At 43.4% G+C, this 16,093-nt stretch overlaps 1 protein-coding gene across 3 annotated transcripts in view; it reads left to right on the forward strand.

Moving 5' to 3' along the window:
• The first annotated feature begins 357 nt into the window (after positions 1 to 357).
• Positions 358 to 16,093, forward strand: part of ppfia2 (PTPRF interacting protein alpha 2) — a 130,322-nt gene continuing 114,586 nt past the window's right edge. For 2 of the 3 annotated variants that reach the window (XM_079335539.1, XM_079335540.1), the window contains exons 1-2: positions 366 to 739; positions 8,911 to 9,166. In XM_079335539.1, coding sequence (XP_079191665.1) covers positions 8,918 to 9,166 — 249 coding nt within the window. In that variant the 5' untranslated portion in view covers positions 366 to 739; positions 8,911 to 8,917. Of the gene's footprint in view, positions 740 to 8,910; positions 9,167 to 16,093 lie in introns of all 3 variants that reach the window. The other variant, XR_013778139.1, reaches the window with a different exon arrangement.

Here is a 16,093-nt window from a genome sequence, read left to right on the forward strand (position 1 = left end):
CAACCCAAGTGTGAGAAAGAGAAGAGGTAAAATGAGGCTGCTTCAGTGACCCTGGGAAAAAAACAACCGTTTCTTTAATGGATGGGAACTTGCGTCTATTATTTTTGTCTACAATTCACTTGCTTTAAGTGAGAAGCAAACATCTGGCTGTTGTTTTAATTTATTATATAGAAAATAGCAGTGACACCACGATGAGGAACTATTTTTCTTACATTTGTTCAAGGGAAAAGCTTGCTTAGGCTTAAGTTTTGTCGAAATATAAATCGAATAATTATCATGAATATGATGTTATTACTATAGTTGAACACACTGAGGATAATAAAGAATTGCACAGCTGCAACTTTAAGACTCAGCACGCCTCCCCTCCGACGTATCCAACAATGGTCTTTTCCAGCTCCGCTTATCGCAGCAGAATTTGTAACGTGCCATAATTTCCTCACCGGTGTGCGCGCGCGAGAGAGCTTACGTTGTGTGTATGAGAGAGAGAGTGTGTGTGTGTGTATGTGTACCCCCAGAAATCAGATGTCATTACCCGACGCGGCTGATTTGGCGACTATTCCAGCTCTTTTGCTTGTGGACAATGCGCGCAAAGGGGACCAGCCGCACCTTCCTTATCGGATCCTCGGCGTTTTTTTGCCCTGAAGAAGCCTCCTAGTATCGTCCGCTTGATGGTTGCCATAGCTCGAGACTGCAGTTGTCATTGATCCGCTGCCAGCCAGTCATAGTAAAGGAATAAATTGTGAGTATGCAGCACACTGTTGCCGCCGGTTTTTTTTTTTTTTTTGCGTTGACCTACATTGCCCTCCCTCCTGCATCCTCAAGGTGATTTTCTGCCCCCCCCTCGCTTCCTCAACTCTGGACTCATGAGGTTGATATTTTGAGGAGAAGGAGGAGAGGGTGCAAGGGGGCGGTGGACGCATGCATGGTGTATGTAAGATTTCGTGTGTGTGGTTGACATTGGGGGGGCTCTGTAGGAAGACAAATGGGGGGGGGGGGCACACAAACAGCTGGGGCTGTCACAGCGGAGAAACAGAGGAGAGAGTTAAAGGGGGGGGGGGGCGGGATGCAGACTGAGAGGCTGGCATGATGTAATGCACTTGAGACAATAGCCAAGGATTCTCCTCAATTATCATTTCAGAGGATGAGAGGAGGTGTATACAGCCGCAGTCAGTGAGTGTGTGTGTGTGTGTGTGTGTGTGTGTGTGGCTAATATCAGTAAAAGGAGGAGCTGTCATAGCATGAACAGCTGCCCCTCCTATAAACAGTATTATTAGGGGACATTATAGAGATGCACGCAGAGAGAGAGAGAGAGAGTGAGCATGCAGCCTCTGTGACATCTACCCGTCTCATGTATGAATGAATGAATGAAAAGGCTCCCACATACATGTGCCGGCTTCATTCAAAGCCAGGAGGGATCTTCCTCTGATCTTCAAAAATCAAACAAACATTTTCAACCATGACATTGGAGAAAGATGAAAACACTTCAATTGGACTATATTTTTTGCTCAAGCAAGGGCTCACACATACCCCCCCCCTCCCCTCTTTTAATGCAAAACGTTCAATTTTCTGGCTTTCTCATGATGCACAGCCACCGTGCAAATACACCCCACTGCCTAATATGTCTGGTGTGCAGACCAATTACCTTGAGGTGCCATGCAGAGGGGTGGCTACCTGTGGCAGGAGCTTCTATGTGAATAAAGTGAAAATTGAAAAGCATGGACACGTTCCATGTTGTGAATGAATAAATAGACACGTTTGCATTTTCTTGGTTTAAATCTCTGCCCTGAGGTCATTTACACATCATTTGACGCTTTCCAATCAACATTTGAAACCATGACAGCAAATGAACACAGAACATTTTCATTGGAATCAATGAAAACCACTACCTCCTTCACCTGGTTTGCAGAGAAATAACACTGAGGCAGCTACCTGTGGCGAACACTTGTATGTGCATAAAGTGAGAGTTCCAGGGTGCATCTTCTTGGAAAGACGTGTTGCATGTTTGAGACAAATAGATGAATGACATGGCATACACAGACTAACATCTTTTAGCCTAAATAACTGAATGGGGATCAGTTGTAGCAGGCAAAGCTGAGATTTCTCTCTTAAATTGTCAATCTAACTTTAACAGCTGGAACCATCAGTTTGCATTAGTTTTCTTTTTTTTTCTTTTTTTTGCTGAAGCTGTGAGTGCACACTCCTGTTTAAATGCTTTCTTTGCTGACTATGACTGTGCCACGATGCACCTCAACCATGCCAATAAACCCGGCTGCCTTATGTGACTATAGTCTCATGCAAAAACAAGCAGCTACCTGTGGCTCTTTCCGTGCATGAAGTGAAGAGTTTAAGAACACCTCTTATTTGCTCCACACTTTCCGTGCTTCAGATGAATGAAGAGACACGTGCATCTTCTGGCCTAAATCACATCCAGAAAGCTAAACGCTGCAGGCAGAGCTGTAAGGACATTTCTCTGATTATTAAAAACAATGTAAACTAACATTTACATCTCAGTAAAGGATCATTTCATTTTATTGTGCAGCAGTTCGAGAGTGCATTATTCCGTGTATATATTTGGGGCGGCTGTAACTCAGTGGTGGAGTCACGTATACGGTTTATGAATACATATTAATAGGCTCATTTAATACTGATGGGCACTTTACATGGCATCATTTGCAATCAGTGTGTGAATAAGTGACAGTGAGATATTGTGTAAAGGCACTATGAGTGGTCAAAAGACGGGAAACATGTTATAAACTGTAAGTAGACTCCATTAACCATTTAAGTTAATACTTAATTTTCCCACACCCCTTTGCATAATATGTGGTGTGCACACCCATTACCTCTAAGGGTCATGCCGCTGGGTGGCTACCTGTGGCCTGTTTTGATTGACCTTAAAAACATAGTGAGGAAGGTCCAGTTGAAATGTTGTGGGCGGTTGCAGGCGGCACGCTTCAAATCAGCTCCAACCTGGGCTGTCTTGCCTTTTTGTTCACCTCGATTTGTGCTCTTATTCAATCTCTATCGATTGATGGTTTGCATGACCTTGCTGCAGGGGACGTTCGAGGCTACACGCCATCCTTTCATGCTTTCCTGTGCATGCAGACTTATTCTCAGTTCAACACACACACACACACACACACGCGCCAGAGGACACACATACTGTAGAGAAACCCCCACACTCATGCATCCTCCTTCCTTGCACCAGATGCTCGCACACAGGTGGAGGTAGAGCACACTGTGATGGACACACACACACGATTGATGCACAGCCCCCTCTCTATCTTGACTCCCTAATGGCAGCGTGCTGAGTGTAACTCTACACCCTCGCCGTCCTCATTCCAGCTCTGCTTCATTCACATTTTTACTGCTGTGAGTGTGTGTGTGTGTGTGTGTGTGTGCGTGAGGATGTTACAAGAAAACATGTAAATTATATTTTGTAAATATTATATTCATTCAGTCATTTTTTTATTATTTACAGATTCTTTCATTCAGTAATTGGCTGTTATATGTTTATCTTTCAGTTGTGGCGTTTAAAATGAACCTCAAGTGCAAAATATTCAAGAATTATGAAAAAAAGGCCCAGCTGTACCTAGCTTCCTCTGCCTTTTGTAAACTTCTGCTGTATTAAGCTAGCTGCTGCTTTTAAATTGCCAAGTTGTCACTGTTTCTATCTTAACTGCTTTATTAAGCGTAGATTCTGTCTATTTAGCGAGCTAGTGCTGAATTGAGTCACACGGCTGCTAGCTTAGCTGCTTTGTTTAGCCAAGTTAGCCTAGCTAATATGGCGTAGAGGAGAGAGAGGCATGTCTCCTTGGCCAGTCCCTCACTCAAACCACTGATAAATCCAGCTTGGACCAACCGAATGCCCACAAAGTCTGCCCCGGATATATGCTAGCAGGGCTAGCAAATGATGTGAGCTGAGACCGCCAGTTGTCTGACGCTGACTGGTTTCTATTTGGTTACGCATCAAGCTAATATCCGATTGGTACGTTTAATGCCAGATAGTTTGCATCAAATCTACATTGGTAAGCACTGATCATTATCATCGGTGCAGCTTGCTTTGGTAAGACTTGAATGGTTGGTTTCTTGACTTCTGGTTAGTCAGAAGTCTCTCTGGTGCAGCGCGCCATATGAATGGGATTTCTCTGCACTACATACAATCTGGCCTTTTCCATTCACAAAAATGCTGCGTCACCATTTCCCCACCTGTCAGGCCTCATGTATATGGATGCCATAGTGGGAAATAGCAGCATGCAACAGTTTTCCCATTACCCTTTTTGCTCGTCAATGCAGTCTGTAGGTGCACTTTGCACTCAGTGGCACGCCAACAAATCCAACACAGACATTATTTAAGAGCGGAGTTTCCCAGCAGTCAGCTCCCTTGGCAACTGCAAAGCGACATGTGTAATCAACCTATTACTTGTGCATTATCGTCTTAACAACTGGTCTAATACTCATGTTAGAGAAGGACTCTAACAGGGTGTTGAAAAGATGAATTTCATATACGATTAGCTTCCAAATGGTTGTTTTTGGGGACTACTTTTTTTGTTTTTTTTTCCTCTTTTCTAAATGACCATCTCCTTGCTTAATGAGTTATAGAATTCCACGCTTGAGGATAACAAGCTCATAATGGGCTATTAAATAATGCCGTTTTATTTTTAGTGTCTCCAAAGTCATTTCAACAAGCGTTCAGTTGTACCGCTTATCTCCAAAGCCGCAGAGCGTCGTGTTCATTCCTCTGCTCATTCTGCTCGCTCGCCGCGCGTCTTTTTGATGTTTCCCAGGTGGTGAATTGTGCTGAATTTGCCTCGCATCGCCATACGTTGCTGAGGAACATGCTGCTTTTCTTTTGGTATGCTGCTCCTTATCTACTGTCACAATTGTTCCCATTAATGAGATGAACCGAAGACATTCAGGAAATTAGCTGCAGTTTTGCTGATTTGTTCTTGGGGGAAAAAATAGAGTTCTCCATAAGTGGCTTAATTTACATCTGGCCCTTGTAGATAGTTCACTGCCTGCTTATGTTTTACTCAGCACAAATCTAAAGTACCAGGGGTTTGTTTTTCTTTACGACAGTTTTAACTGTTTGCCATCTTACAGAGACGAATTAGCTGTAAATGCTACATAGACTTGAATACAATTAGCCCAGTGGAGGAATGAAAAGAAACATTTAATAAAAAGAATCTCAAGTTTTATGATGGCAGCCTAGAAAAGTGGAGGAGTACATGGATGATCAAATAACATGGTTTTTTAAATTCATACCTCCTACGATATATTTGTGCATTGCACACACAGTATGATAAAGCTGTCAGACTGAAGTGCTCGTTGGTCGACTATAGAGAGTCTGGACCCAAACCACCTACACTTTTTGGACGTCCAAATTTGGGTGTCTGCGTTCGACAATTCTTGTAAGTTTTTTAAAAGTTAACAATCAGACAAGTACACAAACTATACGCATCTCTTGGACTGATGCATGAGAGGTTTGCAAAACTTGAGATTCTGTCTCCAGTTTTTCAGCTCTCACTTGTGAATATCAAAAAAAAGGCCACACGTCCAATAAAGATGTGATTCCTTGCAAGACAGAGCTTCAGCAGTTGGATCGAGTTGGTTTTCCACGGATCTACGTAGAAGCTCGGAGAAAGCTTCAACGACCAAAGTTGCCATCAAGCGTTGCATCTCAATTTCTGCTCGTTGGGAGTTTTCTCTGCAATTTCCTGCTGCAGCTGCCAGACTGATAGACTTCAGTCTGGAGCCAGATATCTGAGCTTGTATATGAAGCTGCAAGGGTCTCTAGACTTGATGCCCTGATTTGGAGGAAACCCTCACTCTTACCCCTGTGAATAATTCAGTGATTGGCATATGGCATGGAGAGAGAATCCCAATAATCCCTGCCTGTCTGTCACTGTGCACTTCTTCCTGCATCTGCGGCCCACAATGTGTTCAATTGAGCGTGTGTTGCTATTTCTCCCCTCCTGTGATCCCCGCATAAATTCCCGACTCGCGTTTAACATCTTTAACCAGCCGCGTTAAATTCACTCACTTAAGCCTCTCTCTTGTTTAAACAACATTCTTAGTCTTTCGCTGCCAACACCAATTTCTCTCTCACAAGTACCCGCGATTCTCGCAGATCAAAATCTTACATATTCTATATTAGACATGTATTTATGCTAAGCCACAGCCTGACACGCTGGTATGAATTTGAGGGCAGATTTCCTGGTGTGCATTATCATAATGTGCTGTGATGTTGCGTTGCAGAGGAACTGTGCAAAAGAACGACGCCCTATCAGTTCTGTTCCAGGCTCCATGAACATTCGCAGGCCAAATGGCTTTTGTACTAGGGGGGGTCGTATTTGCTTTTTCATAGCGAGGAAGTCGGTTTTTTTTCCACTTCCGCTGAGCACAACATCTGCACCCCTGCTGGCAAATAGAGTTTGCAGATAATACTGTGGATGACAAGTGTTTATATAGCAACGATTACACTAATTCTCACCTGTAATCCCTGATTCCTGTCGTCTCCGTGCTAAAGAGAAACTTGCAGCTCAAATAATGAGCATGACACCGGCAGAATCTCCCAGAAAAATACCCACATCTTCGGAGAAGCAATGTTTAAAGTGGCACGTACAGGCTCTTCTGTCCTTTTCCAGAATCAACCAAGAAGTGAGGCCTGATGCCATCCTGAATCACTCAATTAACCCAATAAACGTTTCATTGAGTGGCCTGGTTTGTTTTTAGTTTTTTAGGAAGGCGGCATTATGTGTCCGAGAGAGCAGACAAAAGCACTTCTCCTCCGTATCTATTGATTTTTCATAGACGCTACAGATGTTATAAGAGGGGCCGTCACGGTGAGATTAAAGCATGCGGTTCAGAGACAGAACAAAATGGGATTGTATTCGCCATGAAGTTGAAAAATAATCCTCCTTCATAGACTTTGAATTCTCTGATTTGTTTGTTTGTTTGTTTGTTGTTGTGTTGGGGAGAGATGGGACGTTGTGACCAATGGAATGTGGAAAGAAAGGCTGATATCTGTAAAAACAAAAATAGGGGAAATAATTCCAATTTACAAAGTGTCTGGCAACCTAACAACAAGTTTGCAAGAAGTTGATCATTAAGTAGAGAATGTCAAGCAAGTAGATTATCCCAGTGTGGATTTATCTTTCAGCCAAAAAACACAAGAATCACAAATATCTACAGCCAGCATCAATACTTTTTGCCCAAAGTTTGTTTTGGATATTAGCTCTCAGATTCTTTCCTCTTATGGATTTTTTTTACGCACCCACCTTCTTGTGCACAACAACTGAAGTATCGAACCAGTGGAGCCCAGAGGAAAAAATCACTTCCTTCTACTTGAAATGCAGGGCTCACGTCGCGGTCTGTCAGCCGGGTTTGGCCTGCTCTCTTTGCGAAGGCTGGCACGTGCAGCGCAGCACACAGGGCTCGCTCTCTCAGGTCTAAACGGCAGCGAGTGGTGGCTGAATGGTGAACTGGTGAGAATCTGGATGGGTGCCTGGAGAAAAGATGGGAGACCCCGTCTTACTGCCAGAACATGCTGAGACACAGACCTGGCATTCGAACCCACCCAGAGGAGACAAAGTCTGGACCAAAGCACACTGAAATCTCTCTCAGGGAAAACCTGGCACACTGCTAACTGAGCAGTGACGTGATTATCATCTATCAGTGTTAGAAGTACTGTTAGACTTCTGAATTAATGCAGCTGATGGTGAACTTTGGACACTTGTGCTTTTGACATCAGCGATGTCGTCATAATTAAAAGCGATGCTAGAGTAGCATCATTTTACAATTCTGAACAAAATGTGTAATTCCTTGTTACTGGCTTGGTCTTAATCGGAATTAAAAAGTAAAAAAGACAACTGTGGCTTACAATTACGATGATGTCAGAACACAAAAAGTTAGGAACAATTAATGCACTTTTTTTTTTTCTTCTATTAAATAATTAATTTTTCTCTCTTGCTTTCCATCAAGCTCGACTCCATAAATCTATAACCCATCTCGTTTGAAAGCTAAGCTCGGCTTGCCCAATCAGATAACTCTGACGTGTATCGATGCAAACCAGGCTTTAAACCACAAACCACCGTCTGTCAGTAAGCACAGCTCCTCCTGAGGCTCTCTGAGGTCCCTCAGGGGAAACTGGGGGGGGGGGGGGGGGGGATATTGCTTAACATATCCACTATAACATAGATATGGTGTATTATGCAACTGTCCATTAAGCAGCACAAGCGTGAAATCTGGGGCAGAACGCCCAGCCTCCCAAGATGTCTCTGCAGCTTTGAATGCTGGGATGACACTGAGCACGGCTCCAAGTGTGTCAGGACTGGTCACAGAGACACATCAGTATATAGAAACAGCGCCGAGCCCATTCTGCCATGATCGTCATCGGCCGGTACTCTCAAAAATATCCGATTTCTGCGCCAGTGATACACAAACACTCTGAAATGTAAGGGAACTACATTAAACTACAACAAAAAAAAACAGACTCTCGGAAAGCTGAATTAACCGATGTGATTGCAGTATTCAACACAGCTGTGTAATAGGGTTCCTACCTGATCCTTTAATAGTCTCAAATTTACTTTTTTTTGTGAAATAATATACATTTTCATTAATTACTTCAAAAGTCTTATTTTACTTGCGACGTCTTCAATTTTGGTTACCATTGAGACATAACTGAATACTCTTGTCTACACTCTCGAGTAAGTGTTATATATATTGTTAATGCCTTCAGGTTGACTTGTTGTGAAAATTAACAGAATTTTTTTAGAAGACATGCTATATATATTATATTAATATATTATATTTTTGCACAATTTGTCTTTGATTGGCCTGAAGAATTCTTACATTTGATTTTAAACAGTTTGCAGCAACCCTGTCATGCCATGTCTAATCTCTCTGGTCTAGTGCCAAGATGATGTGCGAGGTGATGCCCACCATCAGCGAGGACACGGCGCTGAGTCAACGCGGCTCTCAGAGCAGCGCCTCAGACCCGGACTCCCACTTTGAGCAGCTGATGGTCAACATGTTGGACGAGAGGGACCGGCTCCTGGACACGCTGAGGGAAACCCAGGAGAGCCTGGGACTTTCCCAGCAGCACCTTCAGGACGTCATCTACGACCGAGACTCGCTCCAACGCCAGCTCAGCTCCGCCCTGCCACAGGTTGGTGACAGAAATCTCACTTTTCATGGTTTTTAGTGGTTATTCCTTCCCTTCAAAGGGTTATTCATTTGAGTGTATCGAGACTGGAGTGCTGAAAGCGAACTTGTTTGGTGCAGCTGATTGGTATGTGCCACCATGCAAGATGTCAAACTATGATTTACTGTGTCTGTGTGTGAATATAATTCAGAAGGAATGTTTTGTGGTTGTCTAAAGTGCTGTATGAAACGGCTTTTGCATGATTTATTTTGTGCACATGGCTCATCTTCACTTCAGAGTTGACTGAAACCTCCAGATTTGCTGTTTTCTTGCCTTTTTTTACGCTAAAAGTACGAGGACTGATCACTTTGTATTTCATTCGAATTCCTCAAAAAGCTTTTACTGGATGAACTGTGATTGTGATATGAGCATCGGAGGGCAGAAAGCCTTCTTTTCCCTTCGATTGACACTTCATCAGTTTATAAATGAACACGGCACAACCACTGTGCATCATTACTTTAAAGGTTTTTTTCCAACTCAGTGACTCCAGCTAACTCTGGACTAACAAATTAAACCATGCACATGATTTTTAGAGAGTTTGTATCATTCTCAGCATCACATTTGCATAAATTTCCCTTCCTTTTAAACATTTTGGAAGTGGTGTGTTGATTTAGCTAATTACCAGTTGGACTCCATTTTTGACCAAAGACAGCAAATTAGTTGGTGTAGAAGGCCTTTGTTTTTGGATGTAGTATTCATGTACTGCTCTTTAATCAGCCCTCATATGGATTGGATAGACCCAAAACCCCCTGATAATAAGTAGCAATTCAAAAGGCAGATCTTAACAGTTGGTCTACATGTAACCATGTTTGTTGTACTAATCTGCCAGCTTGCTCGTGTTTGTAGCCAAATCACTAAGGCATCATAGATATGCGGAGCTATATTTTTGGTCTGCTTTGTTATTTCTGTTCCAAAAAATGTGGAAATCAAAAGACAGAAATCCTTCTCAATAATTCCCACCAGTAAGCGGAGATTAGCACTTTCCAAAAGTGTGTCAGTAATTCTCGTCACGCGTACGCCTTGCTCCGTTTCCGGAACACACTGGAGGTTTGCCGGTGGAGAGGGGAGGCCTTTGTTTGCAGGCGGCGCCCGCCGTCACTACCATAATCTTCAGCAGCTACACACTGTGTCTGTAGTGGCGTTTATGTGCTCTAGCAGTTCTAACAGCACCGCTTAAAAGGGGATTTGAAATTCTAAATTTAATGGTCTCACAATTTTGAACTTTTCCAGAATTTTTTATTTTTTTTGTAAATGTCTTTTTTCCCCATCTGGCCCCACGCTCTTTTGAATAATTTGAATTAACCTACTTACAAACCTCCTCACTCGGCTGTTAACAAGATCGTTGTAAGATGTAGCAAAAGAATCAGTTACCAGTTTCTGTTTTCATCTCTGTTATCAGACTGCAGGTCTGAACTCTGGGTAACGTGGTCTCCAGCTCCTACTTTAGCCTTTTATCCTCCACAGAAGTGAACATAATACACCGCTGAGAGTACAAGACAAAAAGGAGAAACCTAAGCACTACAAAAAGCCGTTCAAAGATCATAGACACAATAAGAAGAAGAAGAAGACACAAATCTCCTCTCCTTATATAGTATCTGAACTTCTTTTTTTATATGTGTCAAGAAGCAAAAGTCCAACTATGTCATGACATATATGACGTTCTGTTTTCTGACATGATTTTTAAGTTCCAACATATTTACTAGGAATTTGTCAGCACAAACAACAACTACTTCTACCTGGATAAATAATGCTTAATTTTTATTTGCCTTTACTGGTCCGTTCCAATTCTTTTGAATCGGGAGTTTAAATCCATCCAAACGTTCCCACCTCTTCACTTCCAGTCAAAGCGCCCACGGCCTGTCAAAGTGAAATAACATTTTCATTATCAGACATTTTCATTGATGTCCACTGGCAGTAGAGGCTCGGTGGTGACGCTGTGGTGATGTATTGGTTGTCATTGTGTGATGACAGAGATGACGTACTGTTGTGGTGCCTCTCCTGGCACACGGCTTAAATAAGATGTCACTGGTGCATTAAGGATCCCCGTACTGACACCTCGGCATAAATGAGTCCATTTATCAATTTGATGGCATCTTACTGGCCTGTATTATACCAACAAAGCACTCGTAATGGTTTATGAAGAGGCTAATAAAGCTTGGTAATCATATAGTGTTATAGCTAGCTGATATGCTAAAGCTAACGGACGTTGTGGACACCAATAAGAATCAGCTCGCCTCTGTTATTTTTTGTTCTTTCTGAGGCTGTACTGACTTTACTCCATTCAACATCTCTTTAATAAGAGGACTCCTTTACCACAGATGTAGTTAAGCAGTGATTCTGGGGCACCAGACGTGTGGATCAGTGCTCAGATAATCATTTAGTGTGATTTTAAAAGAGGGCAATAGATAGCTCCCAGGTCTTTCTCCACTCGGGGATTGCAGAGGAGGTGGTGGTGATGATGGAGGAGAAAGAGAAACAGCAGAGGCAGAGCTTGTTTTTTTTAAAAAGACAGAAATGGCCTCATTTAGGCGATAGGCAGGCTGTGAATGTGTCTTTACTGATATCACTCCTCTGTTCCCGAGGCCGCGAGCGTTGGCAGGATTAGGCGTCGGGCCACCACAAACTCCCGTCTTGTTTCTCCTTTCCCCCCTCCCTCTCTCTCTCTCTCTGTTTCTGCTGTCACTGCCTTTTCTGTTGTGCCTTGTGTCTCCCTCTTCTTCTCCGTCTCCCCCCCCCCCCCCCCCCCCCCCCCTCCATCAGAGGTCAGGGCTCCGCTGCTCGTCACAACACTTTCGACTGATCGGAGTGACATTCGCCGTCCCCGTTTGACGCCTGCAGGCAACATCGCTTCCCCCTTTACATGCACAACGGTCCAACAGTTCCCCCCCTGTCCTTCCACTCAAATGCCTCCCTTTTCTCACCCACTGTCCCTCGTCTTCTCTCTCCTTGCATCGGGACATTTTGTTACAAAGTGACCCATTTCTACTTGACTCGGCTAGTGTACACAGTACAACGTGTCACATTCGAACATATTTGGAAGATATTTTGCAGGCTTGACAGGTGACACGATTTCACCTCACTCCTTCAAAAAGCTATTCAGATATGAACGACTCAAGTTGTGACCCGTAGTCACTGCAAGAAAAAAAAATGCCATTTAGCTTTTACTTTCCCACCATTCATGTAAAATACTATCTGTACTTGCAGTTTCTATGTGTAGGTCTTGTGGACCTTTAACATGAACCTTTTTTTTGTATTATCACATGACCTGTCGGGTGGCCTCGGAGGTTGTATATGTGGAGGTGTGTCCATTCACCTGTTCATGTCTGATGGGGCCCGAAACGTTACCTGTTGTAGTTTAGTGTGATTTAAATGAGCAGCATCTGGTGTGCGGATTCAGTATTTTTCTCACTCTGGATGTTTTTTGTTCAGCACCCAGTACTTCAACTTCCACGTGCGTGCCATTTTGAAATGTAAGAGAAAGGAGGAAACAGACTTGATGGTTTGCTTTGATTTACAATGTTATGCCTCCATTGTTCAAATAAAAAAACATTTGATCACAAAAAATGTAAGATGATCTTTATAACTATCCAGAAATCTGAATTTCACTTCTTACAGAGGAAGAAGGAAATCTGGCTATGTTGTAGAATATACCATGCTTAACATAGATAATGGATCTGCATGGACAAATGTAACATATAATTTGCCCTTACAACCAATGATTGTTTCCATGTAATGAAAGTCATAAGCCAACAAGTTATCCTCTACTTTTAAATGAGAAGAAGACAAAGAAGCATCCATGTCTTTATGGCTGTTGATAGTGTGCATTAAAACGCAAAGAAAGCATTATGAATGCATTTACTTTTACTATGAATTCTTCTATGAAACACTGCACACAGCCTTCATAGAGAGTGTTTCCTGTTTTACCCAGAGCTACCTCTCTGCTACTGATGCAACATGCGTTTCACTGCACACGATGAGCAATTTGTACTTGCCTCTAACTCTAAGCCTCTGTGGGAAATGAGACACACCACTGTCATCTGAAAGCTGGCTGTTTTTCCCCATGTCTTGCATTATTCTGGCTTGTTTCCTCGGCTAACGTGGCTCTGATGTAACCCCTGCTCGCAGAAAGACTTCCCACTCGTATTCAAAGGGCTCCGTTTAGAGAAACGTAGGGGGGGTAATATGTGAAGAGTGCGTGGACAACCCGAAGCCTGAAGCGGCAAGCACACATGATGTGACCCTCCTCCCATCCCCCCCATCAACCCCTGTACTGTGGCACAGGCAGGCGAGCTGGCAGACAAGCAGCATTCTCTGGAGCACTCAGCTGTGCGTTACTGTACTCTGAGGGCCCCGAGGGGCCTCGGGGAGCCGTCTCTCTCCTCCCTCCCCCCCTTCCTCTGTTTATTTACTGATGCCAAACGTAGTCTCATGGAGGCTGCTGCTCGAGATAATGTTCTCATCAGCTGCCTCTGCTCGTGTTGATCCTAGCACTGGAACAAAGCTGTTGTCATTCCAGAACAACAGATCTACGTTTGAGTCGTACAATACAGATCGATTTGACATTCGTTTCACATGTTAACAGTTTGAGTCTTTATTTTCACCGTTTTGTTTTTCTAAATGCATAAAAAAATGTCCATGACACATGTGTCTATGTTGGCCTTTGAATAAATCACAACCTCCAAGATGCTTATTTGTAAGTCCTGACATAAAAGCTTATCCGACCAAAATTTGTAAATCTAAGTTAAACGCACTGCTGGGGTTTCTTTCATCACATTTTCTCGGGCCGTGAATTCTATGTAGTTGGTAAATCTCTCCGATTGGAGGTTCAGGACCGACATCGTTCCCAGACGTTGATCCCAGTGCCTCCTCGGCTCGCCCAGACAGTAATGAGATACCAGTCCATTGATCATTCGCACGCTGATGTTGTAATGAAAGCTCAGACTGCACTAGATTAATGTACAGAGCAGCCCATTGATCTGTGGTTTCCTCATTCTTGACCGTCATACTGGCTTCACTGGGAAAAAAAACAAAAAAAAAACACCCCAGTGCAGTGTGTTTCATTCAAAAGGATGATTGAGGTTAAAGCATTCTTTGATTTCGTAAAGCAATTACAGTTTCATTTACAGATCAGTAATTAGTGTGGTAGTGGATTTATCTAAAGGGTGAGCGCTGTGTAGATGTGTGGTGTCTGGTCATTAGCACCCTGTTTTAAGTCAATGATCCACCCCTTCACCCCTCTGTTTATTAATCATCCGTGACAGGAACATTCGTCAAAGAGTCAGGCCACAGACGTACGGCCATGTCCTCCCATCTTTTCTTAAAGGCAAAAGAGTGTTTGTAGTCATGGACTGTACCACTGTGTGGACTTCACAGGGGTGGTTTCGACTGAGGAAAGGATTGCATTGCGATGGGTGGGGGAAGCAGAGACGGTGAAGCTCCCCCATCAAGGGCAGAATGTGGAAACGAAGATGACTAAGCGTGGCGATGAGAAGGGATGGGAGGTGAATCCTTCCCGTCTTTGCTTTCTGATCTTTTTTTTTTCTTCCCTTCTCCGTCCACCCCCTCCCTGTCTCTCTGTTCGCTTATACAGGAGGACCTCGAGGGGGCTCCGACAGTCAGCCAGTCAGCTGGTCTCCTCCGCCAGAGCAGCACATGATTTTCCATGATTACTGTTATTGCTTGTGCCCCTGTTCACGCCGCCTGCAGGCTAGATGTGCGGTCAGAGGAGAAGGTTACAAACAAGAGTCGGCTTCACAAAAGTCTACGTGTCTGTCTTTAACTTCAGAAGCCTAAATAGCTACAAATTACATCCTGATACTCAAAATACAGCCTTCCTGTAGGCTGAAGTGTGAGATTCAGAAAATAAGAATAAGAAATTTGTGAGAGTTGCTGACCATGCTCTTGGCATGGTTCACATCTTATAAACTTGTGAATTGATGGATGGAAGTAGTGTATTTTTGTGTCTCGCAAGCGTTGACTTACAAGCTATCGTCCTCAGTTTTACCCCTGATGCCTTGCTTTTTTCCTCTCCTCCCATAATTCTTCCCTAATCTCGTCCTCATTGGCAGAGTCTCAGCCCTTGGCAAACTCTGTCCGCATCAGGTGTCTGTAATTCCTCTGACAGAGATTCTTGATCAATACATTTGAAAGTTAAGGCTGTGATTATAGAGAGAGGCGGCTCAAGCCCTGCTGATGAATCATGCTAGCTGCTAGCGCCTTAGTCCCGCCGCTGGATTGACTTGCAGACTGGCTGTGGGTTTGTCACAGGAGACAAACAAAGAAAGGAAGGATGAGGAAGGGGTTCTGATCAGACACTCCGGGGTGACGAGACAGTGCAGAAAGATCTCCTGCAGATGTAATTAGCTCTCTAATGAACAGCACAGTTGGGCACCAGAGCGCTGTAAAGTCGGGGAGTAAGAGCACAGTAGATCAGGCTAACAAGGCGACAGCCGCTGCTAGAATACGGCTTCTCTGTCAAGTCAAAGATTTAACTGAGGGTTAAAATCTATTAAAAGATCAAGTTTAAGATCTAAAACTTAGGAAATAAATGTAACTCGTCAGAGTACTTCTTTTACTTTGGTCTTAACTTTGCTTTGAGAAATTGTACACACGTAGCTTGCGCTGATCCCAACTTTGCAACCCCTGCTTGAAGCTAGTTAAGTCTTGGTTTACTTTCGGCTTTAGAGAAACATAACTGACTGAAGACTGACATTTGAATTAACAAAAGGACTGATACCCCATTCTTCTTTCTTTCTAGAGATGTTAATCTGCAGGAGTATGTGCTGTCCTTGGCGATGTGGAGCATCAGATATCAAAGCGTACTATGTGTGTCTGTGTAAGCGTCAGTTTTTCCTGACTTGGTCGTAAGCACATTCAGTATGCGTTCAAACC

The sequence above is a fragment of the Symphodus melops genome (genome assembly GCF_947650265.1).
Source record: "Symphodus melops genome assembly, chromosome: 22".
Lineage (NCBI taxonomy): Eukaryota > Metazoa > Chordata > Actinopteri > Labriformes > Labridae > Symphodus > Symphodus melops.